The sequence below is a fragment of the Leguminivora glycinivorella genome, chromosome 18 (genome assembly GCF_023078275.1).
Source record: "Leguminivora glycinivorella isolate SPB_JAAS2020 chromosome 18, LegGlyc_1.1, whole genome shotgun sequence".
Classification (NCBI taxonomy): Eukaryota; Metazoa; Arthropoda; class Insecta; order Lepidoptera; family Tortricidae; genus Leguminivora; species Leguminivora glycinivorella.
This window is the reverse complement of record NC_062988.1, coordinates 1,014,575-1,036,125: the sequence shown is the minus strand read 5'-3', so window position 1 is coordinate 1,036,125 and position 21,551 is coordinate 1,014,575. Positions and strand designations below refer to the sequence as shown.

Below are 21,551 nucleotides of genomic sequence, written 5' to 3'. Positions count from 1 at the left end.
CTGTTTTCGAAGGATGCTATCTGGCCCAAGTAAACATACTCCTTGACGTATTGTATATCCTGCCCATCTACCACTATTCTATCCTCAGCTTGATTGGTCATCAACTGGGTTTTTGCTCTGTTCATTGAAAGTCCTACCTCAAGGCTTGCCGTGCTAAGATCTTGCAGCATTTGCTGCAGATGTGACGACGTATGGGAGAAGAGGACTATGTCGTCAGCAAAGCGCAGGTTTGTCAGCCTCTTGCCGTCGACTTCTATGCCCATAGTCTCCCATGAGACCGCCAGCTTCTGAAATATCTCTTGGAGACAACTGGTGAACAATTTCGGAGATAGCGGATCGCCCTGTTTGACGCCTTTCTCTATGCTAAATACGGGACCGGGTGCGTGCAATTTAATGCTAGCGGTGCTATTACTGTAGATAGTTCCAACGAGTTCAATATATGCCGGGTGTATACCTTGATTCTGCATGGCGGAGAATATGGAGGAGTGTTTCACGCTGTCGAAAGCTTTGCTGTAGTCAACAAAAGCAAGGTATAGGGGGACATTGAACTCGTTGGACTTTTCTATTATTTGATTAAGGGTGTGTAGATGGTCAGTGGTTGAGAAGCTAGGTCGAAATCCGGCTTGTTCGGGTGGCTGATGTTTGTCCAGCAATGGAGAAATTCTATTTTCAATTATTTTAATAAATAATTTATACAAATGGGATGTTAGGCTAATTGGACGATAGTTATTTATATCGCATTTATCTCCTTTTTTGTGCAGAAGTACTATATCAGAATGACAAAACTTGGAAGGGACCTTGCCAGTGTAAAGAACGGAGTTAAATAATTTTGTTAAGTGAGGTAACAAAGTAACCTTGCCCGTCTTGAGTGCTTCGGTTGTAACGCCGTCTACTCCAGGGCTTTTTTGGTACTTCATGCTCTTGAGAGCGGCGTTTACTTCGGAGTCTGTTATTGGGAAGACGGGGTTCGGACTGGAGTTACAGTTTTTGGGCAATAAAAGTGATGAATCGGAAGAATATAAAGATTTATAAAAAGTTGTGGCAATTTCAGTGATTTGGTCCCTGCTAGTACATTTTTTTCCATTTGCATCTCGAAGGCTTGTGATCCAAGGTCTTTCCTTGTTTATGCCTTGTTTTGCCGTTCGGAGACATGAATGGGTCCTTAAAGCTACTTCGACTAGTTTAGTGTTAAAATTTCGTATATCTTGTCTTATACTTCTTTTCACGAGTCTGTCTAGAATATTGTATTTTTTTCTGTCATTTTTAGTATTTTCCCGGTCCTCAATTAATTTGATTGTGTCTTTAGTCAATTTGTTATTATTCTTTCTGTTTGGTTTAATTTTACTGCTGGCTGTTTTTATGCTGGTAATAATAGCATCATATTGATTTTGTGCATCCTTATCTATATAACATTGGTCGAGTGTGTCAAAACTATTTCTTAATTCTAAGTTGAAGGTATCGTGATTCAATAACAATGTGTCTTTATTTAGGCGCCTTTTCTTTCTTATAAAAAGCTGTTTACGGTGAAGTTTAATGTTGAAACGAACTTTGACTCGCACTGGTCTATGGTCGGAACTGAAATTAATCTTGTTTATTGTAGATATGTCTTTAATTACGAATTGATCAGATGAAAGGACATGGTCTATTTCATTTTTAATGAGCCCACTTGGCGACACCCAGGTCCAACGTCTTTGTGGCCTTTTAGGAAAGAAAGTATTGCTGATACTCATGCTTTGTCCAAAGGCGAATTGAATAAGGCGAGAGCCACGATCATTTCTACTGCCAAGACCATGTGGTCCTAGTATCTCAGCATTATCCAATTCAGACCTTACTCCGACTTTAGCGTTGAAATCCCCGAGGACCATGGTCCATGTTCCTCGGTTCTCATCGCAAGCTTTGTTCAAGAGATCATAATATTCCTCTACTTCATCGTCACTATGTGAAGATGTTGGAGCATATGTCTGGATAAGAGTTAAAGTGTGATTTTCAGATATACTAAATTTTAACACAGCCACCCTATCGGAATAACCTATAAACTCGACAATGTTATCCTTCCACTTCTTTTTGACGAGGAAGCCAACCCCGTACAGACCGCGGGCTGTCCCGAAGTGGTAAAACACATTGTCTTCCCGTTCGACGGTCTGTTCGCCTTCTCGTCGAATCTCTGATAACCCCACAATATCCCACTTAATATCTTTCAAGGCGTGCTCTAATTCGATGAGGCGTTCTTCTTTCATTAGAGTGCGGATATTGTAGGTTAGAACATGAAGCGTTTCGGAGTCCGTTTTTCTTGCATGGGTCGGTACATTCGTTTTGTGGGAAACCTCCGCCCGGGGATTCTTAGCACCCCTTTTGCCGGGCACTCGGGGCCGTAACGGGGAGTCGTTCATCATGAGGGGGATTTAGACCATAAGCCCACCACGCTGGTCCAGTGCGGGTTGGTGGGTCGTCAGAGCCTCGTTCGTTGTTTAGCAGGGTACACCACGTGCAGGTGAGGATGACTTGAAGCCCGAGAGATGTTGTTTGGGCCCCCTTGTACCCTTTTAAGTAAAAGTTATCTAATTACATTTCTTATGTGCTATATTCACCACCTAAGAGATTCGCCCGTATTAGGTTTACAATTTACATCCTGTATTCGCTAAGTACCCAAAGCATTCATAAACCCTCTATGATTACTAATTGAAACAGATCTGATATAAGTAAGACACAAAAGAATTATCGACCGGTCCACCGGGGCCGAGTCGGGAATCGCACCCAGTTGGGGTGGTCTATGCATTGATTAATTCTGTTTATGACTCCTCGTCACTACAAAGATTAGAGATATTACAAAAGCAAAAGACGCTCTGGAGCAAGCATTGTCATTGAAATGGAAATGGGCAGGCCACGTATCACGTATCAGAGACCTAAGATGGACGAAAATTCTGACAAAGTGGAAAGGCCCGTCAGGGAAAAGAAAACAGGCACGACCTTGCGCAAGATGGGAAGACGAGATCATAAAAACAGCAGGAAGAAACTGGCTACAAACAGCCCAAATAAGGGAAGACTGGCTAACTTTACCTGCAGAGGGGTTCTTGCAAAACCAATTTAAAAAAAATAAATAATAATAAAAATAAATAGGTATAGTTTTTTAAGTAAAAATTAAGTCACTTGTATGCAAGAAATAAAAGGCTTTTTTTTTTTTTTTTATTTTTTTTTATTATGACTCCTCGTCATCGACCGGCCGAAAATTGGCGGTGACGGCCAAACAAGCCACATCCCCGTCGGCCGTCCACAATATCACCTCTGAGCTGAAGGTACCGTACAGACTGTGGTTGTGCAGGTGGCGAATGTCCAGAACGAAGTTCTTGAGGTGGTATTCTCCCTGTAATGATACATAACAGTCAGCATCAACAGTAAAACAGTAGCGCCGTGGCTTGCGTGGGCGACGGCGATGAGACGCATACAAAATCAAACCTTATCGATATGGAAGTAGACGATGCGATAAGACGCGACGGCGAGACACGGCGTAGAAGTAACTACCACAATACATAGGAAGAATAATTAAACTTTGACATTTCTGACCGCGAACTGTACCTAGAGATTGATACATATGTATGTACCCATACATATTTTGTGCGTTGTTTCATCTGCTACTATTGCTGACTATAGTGACAGTATATTTATTATTAAGTAAAATTTTCGTAACACATATTTTCAATATAGAAAAGCACAGTTCTAACAATGCAATGCACAAGGTCGGCACTTGAAACATCAATAGCCATATAATAAACGTGAGTAGGTATATAGGTGCATTGCAATACAATTATTCCAGGGTGGCTAGCCGAATGGCACAATCGCTCACGAAACGAAGCGCTAGTAGATATCTATCTCTATCGCGCTTGCGTATTGGCGCGACAGAGCCAGCGGCGTATCGCTTTCGTTTGGCGTCGGAGAAATGCCATTCGGCTACGGGGCCTGTTAGTTATTCCCAACGAAAATTTTATATGGAACTAGTTTTTGCCCGCGGCTTCGCGTTAGAAAGAGACAAAAAGTAGCCTATGTCACTCTCCATCCCTTCAACTATCTCCACTTAAAAAATCACGACAATTCGTCGCTCTGTTTTGCCGTGAAAAACGGACTAATAAACATACACACACACTTTCCATTTAAAATATAAAATATTTCTGTTAATCGAAATTGCCCCCTAATTGAAATCGTCCCGAGCCTACAATTTAATAGTTATTTGTTATACAAGGGGGCAAAATTGTATTTTAACGCCGAGTGTGGAATTGAAAAACGAGCAAGTGAAAGGATTCTATATTTGAACCACGAGCGAAGCGAGTGGTTCGAGAATAGAATCCTGAACTTGCGAGTTTTTTAACACATGAGAAGTAAAATACATTTGCACCCGAGTGTAACACAAAACTTTTCCCCTCACTGTAGCGAGGAAACTACAATGCAAGAAATGCGTTTATCACTGCTTCCAGTAGTTCCACAGGTGGTAAATAATCTTTATTACTAGATTCACCTACTTTTATCAATTTTAAAGCAGTTAGTTTGACGTTATTGAAGGTCAAATTACTTTACCCACTAGTGGATAAAATGCGTTTTTACCCGCTGGTATTAAAGGACAAAACACGTGTTTCCGAGCTAGTGAGGGGAAAAGCATTATTCTTGAATACCTACTTCCGGGAGTGGGAATTCAGGCGGATCTACGCCCATATTCTCAAGTGCTCTCCTCAGATTATGTTTCGCAGCAAAGTATATAAGTATACGGGCGCATTCGTATTCCAAACTCTGGAAATTTTTGCATTCTCCGTCTTCCATCATGCAAGTATTTATGCGTATCTGAAAAATGCAAATAAATACAAAATCTATGTTTATACAAGACGCTGCAGACTGGCGAAATCCAGAAAAGTTTATAAAACATTTTAGTATGAAATTGCTCAAGTTACGCAGTGTAGGTACTTATGTAATATATATAAAATATATGTATTAGGCGTTTAATAATGATTTTGAATCATAAATGTTTAATAAATTGATTAATTTGATTTACTTTGATCTTTCAAATTTTATTCGTGTTGGCGTGGTGATTTTTTTTTCATTTGGTGGAAAAACTTCGTGCCTTGAAACCCTCACAACGCTCAAGATTCCACTTCTCAAATCACTCGCTACGCTCGCGGTTCAATATTGAAATATTTCGCTTGCTCGGGTATTGCCACGTGCGGTTAAACAACAACTTTGCCTCCTTGTAAAACAAATAATTATTAACGTTTAAGCAATTTAAGCTAGAAATACGTTTACATAACGCATTCAAAACGTCAATGGTAAGGACTTAGTAGACTTTTAGGATTACTAACACCGACTGAATCGTCGAATACAGCCAACGTGTTGAAGTCAGCGTCGAACGCGTCGTGCGTACTGTTGACCGCGTATCGACGCGCGCGCAGCGTCCACGGCATCTCAGCGTCGCTCGCGCACGGCTGCACGTCCAGTATTGACCACCTGCCTCTACCCTGGAATCAGGACTTCCAGATTTTGTCATGTGAGCATTTTCAGAATTTGGGACACCCCAAATAGTGTAAGTTGTTAACAAAAAGCAACTTACTGTCAGTTTTGTGACGATAATTAACCCCTCGTATGCTTGACACGGATCCGTGCGTGGGAATTTTAATCTATTGCTTTAAATGTCAAGGTCACTATTTCAATGACCAAAATTGATATAAATAATCCTTGTACTATCATATCAATTTCATTCTCAAAATATTCTATTCGAATTGTAATTTCATTTAAATGTAACCTACATAATATTTGTTATTGTAATATTGACTCTTAATTTTATACAGAGTGGGGCCTGTAACAAAGGCGAAGAATTGAACTCTAGGCTATTCTCCTTATACTGATCAACATTTGTTCGGCGACTTTTAAAAATAACTTGTATTTTGATTTTTATCACCCTTGAAAGTTTTTTCTAAGAGGTAATGTATTGCGAATTCTGTTAAGTCTAAAGTGTGACAGACAACGTCAATGACGACAATAATGGCGTACATTGAAGCTAATATTTATTTTGTATGAAAAATAAAAAATTTAAAGACTTCATAATTTTTAAAAGTCACTGAACAAATGTTGATCAGTATAAGGAGAATAGCCTACAGTTCAATTCTTCGCCTTTGTTACAGGCCCCACTCTGTAGATGTTACAAATATGTTTTGAATTGATGATACAAAATAATTTATTCCCTGTTGTTGACATGTAATATTTTGAGAATATTATGAATAAATGAGTATGAGTATGATAGGCCGCATACGCATAAATTTTTTATAAAAATATTGTTTTTGAGTTAATTACATAACTTTAAGCGATAATCTACATTCAGAATGTGAAAAAAGTAAATTTTTAGACAGATTTTATGCTTAATTGTGGTCACAAAACGGACAGCGAGTTAATTTTTGTTAACAACTTACGCTAATTGGGGGGTCCTAAATTCTGAAAATGCCCATGTGAAAGTTATTGCTAAATAACTTGGAAGATTCTTGAATTCTACTTGGGGGTTAGAAAGAGACAAATATTAGGCTATGCCACTCTCCATTCCTTCAATTATCTCCACTTAAAAAAAACGGGTCACTTCGTTGCTGTTTTGCCGTGAAAGACGGACGAACAAACAGACACACACACACTTTCCCAATTACAATATTAGTACGGATCATGTACAGATGTAGTGCGAAAATGGTTTCCTTCGTGTTTTTCCGGATACGTTCGTATTTGTCATGCTAATTCAGTCAATGTCAGTACATCTTGTACTGAGACTGACCGAAATAGCATGACACGTTCGTATATTTCCGTAACAATACGAAGGCAAATATTTTCGCACTGTATTATGTACTTAAGTATTTGAATTGAATCGGCCACTTACCACCATCCCCTCTTCAGACATACCAAGTGACAAAATACTAGACAAAACAAAGCCTCTTGTGACAAGATGTAGAATCATTTTCGATAGCTAAATTGAAACTGCGGATGTAGTAGTTCCATGCTATTATTTTATAATCTAACATTATAATGTTATATCGCGTGATATTTTCCATGTAGATTGTATCTAATAAATTATTGTCATTGCCTTATTGCAATCGTATTGTCCACATAACACGGGTGTTTTTAAGTATTTTATACTTGTCACGCAGGTGTTTAAAATGGTTTCGTTCGATGCTGAATCGACATCACCTCAACTCAGTATTGTCACATCTAGGACACTGGCGATCAAATGTATGGAAGAGGCGCGTCCCTAGCACATATTCTAATAGGCTTGTGTCGTTCACGAACTATGAACTGTTAGGAATAAAATCCCATCAATGACCGAAATGAACTGAATCTTTCCGTGCTCTGAGAATCGGTCTTTGCTCATTTAGTTCAGTATAGGATCGGCGAGCGCGAGCGGTTTGGATCGAGAACGAGTGTGTGACTGCGCCGACCGAGAGCGAGAGCTACTTAGCAGAGCAACAAAAAAAGTCATTCGGCCCGGAATGTTACTATCTGTGGACTATTCGTATCATTTTGACACTATTCGGCCCCATTCGTTCTGATCTTTCCGATCGCAATGGTCGCTGGTCTGGCTGAACTAAATGAGCAAAAGACCTGAAAGAGCGAACTAGTTCGCGGGAGCGATTGAACGAGATCGGAACGCTCCGATCAACGAACGGAACGGCACAAGCCTATATTCTAAGCTCTTGTAGGTGAACGCGTACCATGCTTGTATGAGTGAGATATGACAGTTCGATGGTTCGCGTTTTTGACAGGCGGTAACTGAGGTAAACGAGAGGGGGTGGGCGGCACTTTCAGCGGGGAACGTACGATACGTACGATAGTACTATTTATTATACTGTGGTATTGTCGAACGCGCTAAGTATGCGCTAACTCGCTAAGGAAGCACTTTTCTGTTTAGGTTGGTACAATGTTAAATTAGAAATTTAGGAATAAAACGCAACGTCATATGTAACAATTTTATTTTACCAATATTAATAATATATTAACATACGTGGTCCAAAGCCACCTGACTCTGATAATAATGTAATACTAATATAATACAAAGAATTTGCACAAGAGGTCACTGAACCCATAACAAAAAAACAAGAGCTACGACTAACTAGCGAGCCGAAGGCGCGCAGGTAAAAAAGGAAAAACACCCTTGACGTAAACATTTCATAATATATTAATCGTTATTACTATTTAAAATTACTCGGGGGCGACGGTAGGCCGAACCACGACGGTCATATGTGCCATTCTCAAGAAAAAGGTACAATATTGTAGCTTACAGGTGGCCACTTTTTTTCAAAGTTGACCACCCCACTTTTTCATAACATGGGTATTTTTACGCGATTCCTACTCAGAATAGCGAGGACTTTTGATCCTGATAGGAGAAAAAAATGTCCCAAGATTTCCATACATTTTTCAAACCTTCCATTCCGTTACCGCCAAAATGGTAACGGAATGGGAAAAAACCTTGGGACACTTTTTTTCTCCTATAAGGATTGAAAGAGCTCTCGAAACCACATAAAAATTTCCAAATATAAAAAATAGTGGGTTTGAACAGCTTTGAAAAAAAAAATGGCCCATATTTAATTTGTAAAAAGAGAGGAGCGAATTTAATCTTTATGGTAGGTAAGTGACAATATGATGCATTTTACTTGAAAAAATCACATATTTTTATAACGCATCCATCCGTGCAAAGCTTGCGACCGCCCCTCACACGAACTTCACATTACTCGCTATAATTATACATTATATACAATGGGAAATAAATATATTATATGCACGACAAAATATATAATCGTGTATGTACACATAACCGCGCCCACATATCACAAAAATACTCGCGTCCAGCCCGACGGGCTATCGTGTCCATACACCACTAAATGCCACTAAAGTATAAAATTAACATTTTTGGTTTCCACATTGTACAAACAACTTCGTCCAAAAATATCTCTCACGAATCCCACCCGTGGACAGTCTGAAAACTTTTCAAAATTATAGAATAGAAAAGTCTAGAAATCGTACAAACTTTATGGGTCCAAACGCGTCAGAAACAAAGTCTTGGTTGGCGAGTCACGATTTTAAATACTTCTAAAACATGATTGGTAAATGTTCTAAATCAACTTGCACAAAAAATATTCGGTTCCGGAAGAAATGCAGTGACACAATTTCTAAACATTCAAAGACGAATTTCTGTTGTTTTTTTTGTGCAAGTGTTCAGTTTTCGCATTCGATACATCATAAGACAATTTAAAGCTTACGGCGTAACTTATCGATGTGAATTTATATCGTTATAGGTACAAGACATAACTACTAATTTAATGTACTTAACACATCACCTCTCGTTATTCTATTGACTATGGCGCGGTCTGTACCTCGCACGAACCGGTGTAGCTCGAAAGAAATACGCTTTGTCTATGTCAAAGTAAATATTCGTTCTACATTAGCATAGACAACAGTCACTTCTTGAGTTTATTCTAAAAACTATGTGAGCTACATTTTGGAGACCATTTACACCTTACGTGTAACTGCAAGGTAAAAACGGAGCTCCGATACAAATCTTGGTGCGATTAGCGTTACCTTTAGAAAAACGACATATTAAACTTTAGTATTAAGTAGGATTCGCATGAAAAATATAGTGCATAATAATTTTCCATCGTATCGGAAACGTTCGTATTTGCAGTGCTAGATCGGTCAACGTTAGTATTTCTTGTACAGTCAGACAAGAAAGTGGTTTACCACTTTTAGACTCTATTTGAAACACATGAGGTCGAAAAGTGGTAAACCACTTTTTGGCTGACTGTACCGAGCCTGGCTGAAATAGCATGACACGTTCGTGAGTTTCCGCGAATACACGAAGGAAAAATATTTCGCAGTACATCGGTACAGATGTACTGCGAAAAGATTTGCCTTCGTATTGTCACGGAAAGGAACGAACATGTCATGCTATTTCATTCAGTCTCAGTACAAGATGTACTGACATTGACTGAACTAGCATGACAAATACGAACGTTTCCGGAAAAATACGAAGGAAACCCTTTTCGCACCACATCTGTATAACGTCTCTAACAAACTAAAATAATACAGTAAAATAGATTTTCGATTAGTAACGCGTGTCGCAGTAGAATTATTAAAAGGGCGTAAGTTGTATTGGTATTATATTCACTTAACACTTTCGAAACCGGGCTCTACGCGGCGCTACGACATTTTCGCTACATACGGGGAAACCCATGTAATCGGCTACGCTTCTACGAGCGGTGTACCCGACAGTCGGGTTCTTGGTAGCGAAAGTGTTAATTCGCTGTTTGAGTTAAGTTGTAAGAAGAATATATACAGTAAAATAATTTTAAAAAAACTTTACTGAATTCATTCAAAATAGCAGTTAAAATATATCGGTTTTTGATCTCACTCAGGGAAAACATAATTTTCATTATACCACTCAACTTAGCCCTTTTAGATTGGTCGCAACATCGAAGTTATAATTGTAGCAACCTTTTAAGGCCACTGTTCCTTCATGGAGTACAAATATATGCTAGAATGGTATAATAGTATGTTTTTTTTTTGTTCACTCAGGATAAAGTACTATTATTTAGCCTTTATAAGTTTCCTCATTCCGAAATAACTAAACTGATGTTTTGTTCTGAGTAAAATTTTGTAAGAGTTAAGATTCACGATTAGTTTCACTAAACTTGTATTGATCGGGATATAGCCCGTGATCATATTTTTGTTTTTTGTCGTCAAAATCTGCTAAAATGGTACTCTGGTTCGAATCCAGTATTGAACACTTGGAGGCCTTGGTCATTTTTTCTTTGTATATATGACATTTATTTCAGTTTAAAAAACAATCTATCAGGCAGACAAGCACGGTCACGTAACAAAGCGTATCATATCAGGCTGTCCTTTTCGCACTGTTTGTAAGTGCGATAAGATCGCACCGACGCGATAAGGTTTACCACACTAGTGTGCTACAGCCAATTGTCTATATCCCGGTCAATACAAGTCTAACGATTAAGTACCATGTACATTAATGACTACTTCTAATATTTTGCAGATTAACTGCCTTATTCATAAACGTTCACTAAAGTTATCAAGCCGATAAAGTTCGTTTGTCCCTTTTCGACGTATTAGTGTGATAGAAAGGGACAAACGAACTTTATCGTCTTGAAAACTTTAGTGAACGTTTATGAATAGGGGGTCAGACTTTTATGGAAAGCTACAACAAACATTTACAAGTGCGTTTTATACCACTTATGTTAACACTCAAATCTAGCCGATCTACGAACGATGTAATGTAAATTGTAAACACACACTACTGAAGCCCATTTCTCGAAGTTACAAGTTACAAATTACAAATTGTAGTAGCTGTCTAATATGACCAGTTGAAACAGGAACTGTCATTCAATTAAAAGTTGTAGTAGCTGTCTAATATGACCAGTTGAAACAGGAACTGTCATTCAATTAATAATTGTGTAATAAGTTATAAATATTGAGTTACAAAGAGACTTCCTTTAAGCTTTGAGAAATGGGCCACAAGAGTGTTTGAAACGCAAAAAAAGTTTAATGATGATCCGAAAATAGCCAGCACAACCGTTGACATATGATAAAAAATAAATAAACAATGCCATTTGCATTATTCGTTGAATGATCGATTGAGTCCCTCTCATTTTTAATTTTTTTAAGTGATTTTATTGAAGTCTGACACGGCCATCCTGCTTAAGTGTGCGTCCTCGAGTGTGTTAAATATTTGTTAAATACAAATATGTTGATTAGCTACTTAGACGGACTGAATGTTCCATCCACGCCGTTAATTTTGAGTTTTGCGTCACACTTGCGTATTATATCGATCATAATTTGAACAGAGTTGCACTGACATAGTCAAGGACTTTTTATTTTAGGCACTAGTCTCACTAAAGCGAGTAATCGAAGAGCTGACGGCGATAGAAACGAAAGATACCTTTTGCCACTTTGGCACACCTCGGACACTGGCGATCAAATATATGAAAGAGGCGCGTTCCTAGCACACAGTCTAAGTTCGTGTAGGTGAACGCGTACTATGCTTGTATAAGTGAAATTTGACAGGTCGACTGTTCGCGTTTTTGACAGGCGGTAACTGTGAGGTAACCGAGAGGGGGTGGGCGGAACTTTTAGCGGGGAGCGGGAGTGGCCATACTGTACGATAGTACTCTTTATTATACTGTGCTTTTGGTGGGACGAGTGCCTAAGATCCTTGTTGTATCTCGTAACCGGCTAGTGTTCGTGTTTGGCTTGGCAGTCGGGTCGCTCGGGTCGCTCGGGTTAGTGGCCGACGGGTTCCACGTAGTTGGCCGGGTAGAGCCCGACGCGCCCGTCCTTGCGCCCCTTGCACCAGCCTTGCTCGTCCTCGTCTTCTAGTTTCTCGAAAAGGTCGCCTGGAATACAAAAATGAAATATAAATTTACATGTTTTTCAGTTTTAATATTGCGGTGACGTGGTTTGTGTTTGACATGGCTTCGAATAGTATAACCTAGGACCCATAGTAATCCCTGTACCTAAAACCTGTGTTGTGCCATTGAACGACTATAGGTACAATAATTTGATGGTAATTACATTACGGCGGTATGAAAAAACCACAACCGATTGATACCTTGGACACCTTTAAACATACATACTGATGATGCTGCAAATACAGATGCATCGTCGGTGCAATGTGCATACGAAGCCCTTTCTACAGTATAGCAATTTGTGAAAACGAACGTCAAAACTTGCTCAATTGCTTGCAATGACCACTTGTACCATTTTTTTTAATGATGACGTGAAGCGCTGGTGGCCTAGCGGTAAAAGCGTGCGGCTTTTAATCCGGAGATCGTGGGTTCAAACCCCGGCTCGTACCAAGACTTTTTCGGAACTTAAGGGCAAAATGTCATTTGATATTTGCCAGTCGCTTCTCGGTGAAGGAAAACATCGTGAGAAAACCTGGCTCAACCCAATAAAGCCTAGTTACTCTTCGGGTTGGAAGGTAAGATGGCAGTCGCTTTCGTAAAATTAGTACGTCACGTAGTCTACGCCAAATCTTGGGATAAGTTGTAAAAAGCGGACCCCAGGCTCCCATGAGCCGTGGCGAATGGTGGGATAACGCAAGGAGGATGATGTAATGATGACGTATGAAAGGGTACACAAAGTGTACAGTGTTAAATTCAGTAGTGCAGTGCACCAAAAAAGGGGAAGGCTCGCCTCAGTTAAGGGAATAGGCGCGGTGGCACGGCACGACGATGGCGTCTGGCCGCCAGACTAGCTCGGTCTCTACGCACAGTAAACAAACACGTACAGTAAGCGACAATGGTTGGCAGCCTTAAGGTAAACTATGGAATCGGACGTTACTTTGCGGTCCATTCTAATCAAAATTAAGATTGCTTTCCTAATCCGTGAAAAGACCTGTTCCGAATAAAATGCGAATACATCTATTCGCGGATTAGCAATCATTTGATTTTGATTCCTTAAGGCGATTTGTACTCTTACCATTTGCCATTTGTACTCTTTTCTGTTAAACTGTGCGATAAAACAAAAAAACAATGTGTCAATCATGCGAGTCCCGTGCCACCATGCTTCAATCTACTACAGTTACCTTTCATATGCGTTAGTAGGTGTAATGGGTAATCTAATGAGTACGTTCCATAATAGGAAGTTAAATTATTAGCATTAAAAATGGTTAAGTACCTATCACACTAGTTATGATGCAATGATATCTCGCAGAGTGGCACGGTTCATAGCATCTTCCGGAGGTTAAGTAGTAAAATTTGACATAATTTAGCGAAAAAGATCCCTCCATCCCACTTTTAAAATTCGTCATTTAAATATTCATTTATTTTCTTATCATGTAAAAGTTCAAACTTTGTTGACAGAGTTTCGAGAATGGATCATTTTCCCTAAATGACGTCATAATTGGAATCTCACATAATTCGTCTTGGAGTACCGTACTGCGCTCACACAGGCTACCTCGGTTCACCGGTAACAGTCACGAGCTCCGCCAGACCCCTGGTCCCAATCTTCTTCCCACGGGTTCTTTACCTAGTTAACTAGGGAGGTCTAATATTACCTTGTCTAAACCCAAGTTCATCGCTCTCCACCCCAGTTTAATCAAAAGGGTGTCTCGGTTTGCACTGGCAACCAGGGCTCCACCAGATCCTCCCATCCTTTTTCAAATGGGTTCTCCAGTGGTTTTCCAGGTTTTTAGAAGGATCTAGTGTCTCTTACCTTGTCTAAAGCTGAGCTCATCGCTCTCCGCTCCAGTATAATCATACAGCGCTCGCACAAACTGTCCTGGCTCCCCTGTATCAGTCAGGGCTCCGCCAGACTCCTCATCCCACTCGTCTTCTTCAAACGGATTCTCCTGCGGTTTGCCCGGCTTCTAGAAGGATCTAGTGTCCCTTACCTTGTCTAAAGCTGAGCTCATCGCTCTCCGCTCCAGTATAATCATACAGCGCTCTCACAGGCTGCCCCGGCTCCCCTGTATCAGTCAGGGCTCCGCCAGACTCCTCATCCCACTCGTCTTCTTCAAACGGATTCTCCTGCGGTTTGCCGGGCGGTTCTTTGGCGGGCGAGCTCTTGTTGGATTTTGGTGCGGAAGCTGTGCCGTTCCTGAAATCGAATTTGAATGGATTTAGACTGCAGTTTGGACACAATTTTGAGTTCAGTTAGTGGAAACGATAGCGTATTAAGGATGAGGAAAAAAATTAGCCGATACCTAAATACCTAGTGGGCCGGACATTTAGGGAAGTCTGCTTTTAATCATGGAATGGAGTGTTTGGAGAACACCAAGATTTGTGAGAATAAGGTTTTCAATTTGTTGCGACGACCGCTTCCTGGTGGCCGTCTGTCGACCCAGAAATCGCCGGGAGGACGGTATGGCGGCGAGTATACTTCAGCTCCACTTTACTAACTGGTAGGACTGACACGCCGTTTAGGAGGCTAAGATTCTATTTGGACTGTTGAACCAAGTCTAACTACACTGAAAACGGCCATGTACTAACGAATCCATCAACATAGGTTCTTCAGAAATATCAGCGAAGGCGTATCGTGGGTCCGCTAGCGCGAGGCGAAGCGAGCCGCGCGAGCCGGGCGCGTGCGAGGGGCAGGAGGCGCACGCGTATATCTCCAGCCGCTCGATGCTGGGGTGGGGGCGAGGGTCAGGGTAAGGTTGGGAGTTCAGATATAACCATTACTACTACAAAAGAAAATAGAGGATTAAGATGCATTGACGAAGTAAAATTTGTCGTCACAGTGAATTTCCTGCTATTTTTTGACTAAGCAAGGATTACGGCTCAGCCACGACATTGGTCTAAGCGCGGCAGCGGCGAGCGGCGGCCATACAGTGGAGCGAGACACAGCGATGGGACTTTTCATTCGCACGTATGGCTGCCGCTCACCGCTGTCGCGCTTAGACCAATGTCGTGGCTGGGCCGTTAGGGAGTTCAAGTCAGTTTAGGTTATTTTTTCAAAAGCAAATCACATTTCACTTCATGAGAACATGTGTTGAGAGTAATACTAGAGTAAATCAATGATTTAAATTTAGTCATGTATACTAGGTACTACTACTCGTACTACAAAAGAGAATGGAGTGCATTTCCTGCCATACACAGACACACACACACAGGACTAAAACGCAGCACAGGATAAAACATTTTAGAACCTCCCGTTTTGATAATTTAACCCATATTTTTTGACTGATATTTTATCTACTTTGAATAGGTACATCCTGAACAGCGTTACAGTATCATAATATGGGGAAAATTCGTACTGACAACCGTGCTTTTAAAAACTTTTAAGGAAACTTGGATAGTTTGTTCTCGTGTAAAAGGCATTTCATGTACAGTTTTACGACTTGTAACAATAGTCAGGCACTCATTGAAATTGGGTCGAAGGGGGGGAGTTGGGATGAGATTGTACAGCAATAATGCATATTGTAAATCCATTGACATTTTTAATCGCCTTCATGATGACATTAAAGATTTACCTATTAGTTTATTTAAGCGCAAACTAAAGAACTGGCTTATTCAACAATGTTTTTACTCGGTGGAAGAATATTTTGATTATTATAGACATCAAACTTGACATTCTATGAAATATTTATTAATTAGCTGAATGTGTAATTGTAGTTGTGTTATTTTAGTAGCAATATAATTGTAATTTGGACATTTTTAGTAAATACGTTAAATATGACTGACCTTATTTTAGATTTAAGTACTTAGAGTACCATTGCATGCTTTTTCTTATTTAGGTTGTATAATAATTTTGCATGCCAGTTTCTGGTGGAATGTGTGTGACTACAATATATTATGTGAACATCTCCTGTACCACATTTTAAAGCGAAATAAATATTTGATTTGATTTGATTTGTGCAATGACGGTTTTCTGAATCGTTTTTTTTTTCACCAGGAATCGATACTGAGGCGCCAAGTTTCTGACAGTAAACTTCAAAATCCACCAATCGATTTAATATGATTGGTGGATTTTGAAGTTTGCTATTTACCCTCATTAAGTTTAAATAAATACTTACGTGACAGCAATAGGCGCGCTAATTGTCTCCTTCTTGATGTTGTTCGTGTTGTTGACGTTCGCGGTGTTGTTGTGGTTGGCCGGCGGCTCGTGGTTGGCCTTCGGCGCCATTTTGTTGTTCGTGATCGGGGGCAGCTCCTGAAGTTCGTGGAACAGTTAGAGCTGATCGGAATACGTACTCGATGTTTGTGTGAAATTGTTCCTTCGGTTTTTCTTAGTAATTACTAAGATACAGTTCAGTATTAAATTTCTATAAATAATAGGTAACATAATAATTCTTACAAGTTACGAGTTGAGAATATTCGTTTTATTTTAGAAGGTTTAATTTCACATAAACATCGAGTTACAAGTTCGTAAAGATCTGTTATCGTTTAAAAATTCATATATAATTATCAAGGGAATATAATATTTGTATTCAATAAATACTTTATAGGAATAAAATATATTTAACAATAAAATACAGATAATTGTTAATGGTTTCATTAATGAACATGCCAATATGCGATAAGCAACATCCATCATGCGACATCGATTTAAAAAATAAAATAAATAATATAAAAATCGAAGCGGTACAGCTAGAATTGAAATGAGAATGACTCTCTTCCCACTCCCGGTTCTACCAACAACTAAATCGCTTCATGCCAACTACTGACTATAGCAATAAAAAATACCGTATACGTACTTGGCAAAAGAGAGGAAAAATAAAAAAGCGGCAACATCGTCGTGTTATCCCTTTCTTACCAATTTGCGTGAGGAAACGAGACGACAGAACGATGTTAGCAGTTTTTAATTTCTTGTCTTTTTTACCAGGCTGTATATGACGGTTATACACGTTTTCATTCTCATTTGAATCCCTGGAAGGGCCTACTCACGTCTGTCGGCTGCTCTGGGGACGGGGCCGGGGGACAAACTTGGTTAGGCCCGCTGTGAATGTGTATACTTAACTTATTGTAGGGGTGCTTTTGGATGAATACTCAAAAACTTGTAAACTTTTTACTTGAACCATTCAATGTCAGTTTTCGATTGTCAGAACAAAGTTCTTAAATTTATGTAATATGACAATTTACCATTTCAATACTAAATATATATTTCATTTCAATACATAAAAAAGAGATGTCATTTTCAACAGAATGTTCTTTGTTTGCTCATCCAAAAGGAGGAAATTTTAGACACACACGTTCTATAATCTCTTAAGCACTTATTTTTGAACAATTTTGAAACGTTTTATCCACCCATAACATTTTAATTTTAAAATCATGTTTGTCATATATAATAGAAATGTGTCTTTGTGGATTTGGTGACCGTGTGAAATCGACTAAAAGTAATCAAGTAAAAATAAAACCATAAAAAGCTAACACTACACAGACTTTGAAGTGACAAACTGTGCTTCAGTATAAAAACCAAATTCTAACAGAAACTAAGTTTATTTTACTTATGCATGGTATTTTTCCCGACACGGATGTAACTGAAACTCCTAGCGAATTCTGGCGCCTACGAATTGACAATATTTTCGTGACATCACATTAAAAAAATATTTAGTTGATATCGGAGTCATATCGAAATATTAAAAACAATGCATTTAGACTATCAGGAGCAATGGCATCATAAAATAGACCAGTGAAAAAATTAAATTTTTTGTTGTGAAAATGACAACAACTTACTGTCTAAACAGTTTTTATGACTAAACGGTGTGTGTCTAAAGATTTCGGGGGATGGTGGGGTAAGGTGGTACGTACGTCCTCGCTGACTGGGCGCTGGTTGAGCAGCGTGATGGGCGCGGTGGGCAGCGACTCCTTCTTGCCCTTCGCGATCTCGCGGAACTCCTCCGTGTACTCCTGCGCAACTGGCCACGTCACAAGAGGCAATGGGACACGCTACTACCGCCCTAACCGAGCAACGGACTCCGCGTGTTTGTTTAACTCAGTGGTGGGCAAGGAACGGCCCGCGAAAGGACTTTATCCAGCCCCCCATCGGTCCTTCAAAATAGTGTCTGATACGGACAGAACTTTAGTAAAAATGCATTTTTAGTGTAAATCTGACTCGCCTATAAAATTCCTTGAAACTTTGGTCTCCATGGAAAATAGTTTGCCCATCACTGGTGTGTAACTAATTACAGTAAAGAATTATTCAGGGATTGCTTTACCAAATCTATTTTTAAGAGTTGATCACGTACTGTTTGGAAGTTAACATAACAATAACATCCATCGCGGTCAACAATGGGTTAATCCGTTATTTTTTTAAACTTGATCCACCCTTGGGGGTTTGAATCATCATTCATCAGTGATCAACCAAAGGATAACAATTACATTTAACATAACATGATTAAAATAACTTTTGAAGTTACTTTTTACAAATTGTAATTTTTTTGTAAAATGTAACTGGAAAAGTACCTACGCGACTTACGATACTTGAAAGTAGTTTGTCCCAAAGTCTCTGAGCAGTGCTTGAGCGAAATCAAAAGGAAATCAATAAAATTAAAACATTAATAAAATAACACGTCCACTCAAAGCATGTTAACTAAACAAGCTCCGGTCACTGGACTCATGCAGGTTACTCAAGAAATAGGAAAATTAAATCTTATTGAAAGATTATTCAAAACACACAGAACATAGCAAAATTTGTTGTAAAGGGGATAATTTCGACTAACGGATAATTTCAACTCTTAACTATTGAGTGTCACTGCTCACATATGGCTAACATATTTACACATATTTTTTATCAGTCTATCAAAAATTGAAATATTTTGAATAACCTTTCAGACCAGAATAAAATCATACCGAAAAAGGTGAAAAGTAAAAATCTACGTTGAACTAGCAGTTGTTCAATGAATCAAAATAATAGTTTTTGCGACACTGAACGTGACTAGTATACGAAATAGCTGGCAGTGCTGTGCTAATGTCTGTGTATCCTTATATTGTTGATATTTTGACCAGGCCAATATATGGTGGCAACGATTTTGATAGTCCCGCCTCTGCAAGGTTAAGTAAACGTCATAATTTCATCGAAGTTACCACGTTTAAAGTAACATTTACACCGGCAATGCTGTCAAAATCGTTATAGCAACTTGTACTGGACGGACATGAAACCTATTCGATTATTTTTGTTTCAACAAAATAGCTATCGTAATCGTCTTAGGGGAATGTTCTATCGATTGATCGTGTCCTCCTAAAAACCTTACATTGGGTGTTCCCTAACAAAGTTGTTTGTTGACCCACTACTTTAATTACATATTACTAACCGTACGATTTACATGTTTCGCCATCTATAGGTATTGTTTTAATATTAAGTTGGTCGTCTTCCACGGTCATTTGATTTGTTTGTAAGCGCTGCTATGCGTGCTTACTGAATACTAGTAGATTTACAAAAGATTCAACCCTTGCCAAACATTATGAAACATTGATCAAACTAATCAAATATTTCGATTCTGTCTCGCATTTTTAAAATAAGGCTCGCAAAATCGTTGCTGACTCTAAAAAAATGTCCTTCGATTGAAAGTCAAGCTTGTGCTTATGTAGACTATTTGACAGCTGCTGTAGACGGTGGCTTATGACTCTGTTTATTATAAATCTGTTAAAACCTACTTCTAATAATTGTTGCCACATAATATGTAGGTAGCCGAATATCGTCATATTTTCGATCCGAAAAATTCGGAACTTGACTTTTTCTTAGCTTCAACACATTATTTCAATTTCATCATTATTGGTCAACCGTGATAATTGCGTCTAGTGAAGTAAATGTGTCTTTAGAAGATATCTTCTAAAAATAACATTTTAGAACTTTTGCAACCCTGTAGGTACCTATGTTTGAAGTATGGTTACCGAACTTTTAACACGTTCACTGCGTTACGGGGGGTTTTGAACCCCGTACGCTGTCATCACTCAGTGCGGGTGAGAAAAATCGTGTTCACTCCGCTGGTGCGAAAGCTGTATTTTGGTCATTTTTACAACTACGAAACTGACAAATATACATTTGGATTTCTGTTCAAAAGTATTATTTATTGATATATTAATTATATACGGGGTCTCAGGAACCCCGTACCGACCAGGGGACAAAAATTACCTTCTAGTGCGATACGGGTCTCCGTGAACCCCGTAAAAGAATTTGCTGGCCCGTACGGGGTTGTGGGCACAGTCTCGCTAGTGCAGTGCTTACTGAAATACTTGTTATCGGCAAATTAAAAATGAAGCGCTCGAACCATACGTTAGAACTACTATATTCCAAAAACAAAGGTTATCCCACACAATAAACGTCAAAATCACCACAAATTGGCATCTAATTACAGGCAGGTAATTAAATATATGTTCTTAATATGTAAAAACGGTGGTGGTTTATCTTATTTTATTTCTCTTTGTTACTTAATTATATTAACTACTTTCGCAAAAATACAAGAGTGCGAAGTATCATATTTTTGATGTGTAATTTTTTTATATTAATCCATCGATTAATACATCGATTTTTTTATTTCCCATCACTACTAATTTATAAATAAAAATAAAATAAAATAAAATCACTTTATTTCAGACAAAAGGTCCATATAAAATATACAAAAACAATACATATAAAACTTACACTAAGAGTTGCTTCAGTCGACAGACCAGTCTTATTTTTACTTTTTATTCTCGCTATGGTGAACGGATGACCAATGCCGAAAAATGGGGTTACACAGGTTCTCGGAGATAGTGCTAAGTATGAGATTGCCAGAGCTTCTCAATCTCTCCCAGAAACCTGCTACCCGACTTCTGATGATGGCAAAGAAGTCAGGCACCCCTGCATCCGCGAACATGCCCGATGCACTGCAAAACCTGGGTAACCTCAGTAGAATGCGAAAAGCGTCATTGTATTGTATTCGCAAAGTTGAGAATGCTTTTCTACTATAGTTAACCCAAAGTTGGCAGGTATACAGACACTGACAAAATGCTCGAAACAGAGACACCTTGACACCATCTGTACACCTTGCAAATTTGCGCGCGAGCATGTTACACCTGATAGACAGAGCTCGTCTTTCCCTTTCCATG

General features: G+C 39.1%; 1 protein-coding gene across 4 annotated transcripts in view; it reads right to left on the bottom strand.

Annotated features, from left to right (window-relative positions):
• Positions 1-11,414: 11,414 nt before the first annotated feature.
• Positions 11,415-21,551, bottom strand: part of LOC125236029 (protein kinase C and casein kinase substrate in neurons protein 1) — a 221,325-nt gene continuing 211,188 nt past the window's right edge. For 2 of the 4 annotated variants that reach the window (XM_048142715.1, XM_048142711.1), the window contains 4 exons: positions 18,273-18,371; positions 16,538-16,674; positions 14,414-14,619; positions 11,415-12,413 (listed from right to left, as the gene is read on the bottom strand). In XM_048142715.1, the coding sequence (XP_047998672.1) occupies positions 12,301-12,413; positions 14,414-14,619; positions 16,538-16,674; positions 18,273-18,371 (555 nt within the window). In that variant the 3' untranslated portion in view covers positions 11,415-12,300. Of the gene's footprint in view, positions 12,414-14,235; positions 14,372-14,413; positions 14,620-16,537; positions 16,675-18,272; positions 18,372-21,551 lie in introns of all 4 variants that reach the window. The other 2 variants (XM_048142712.1, XM_048142713.1) reach the window with 2 other exon arrangements.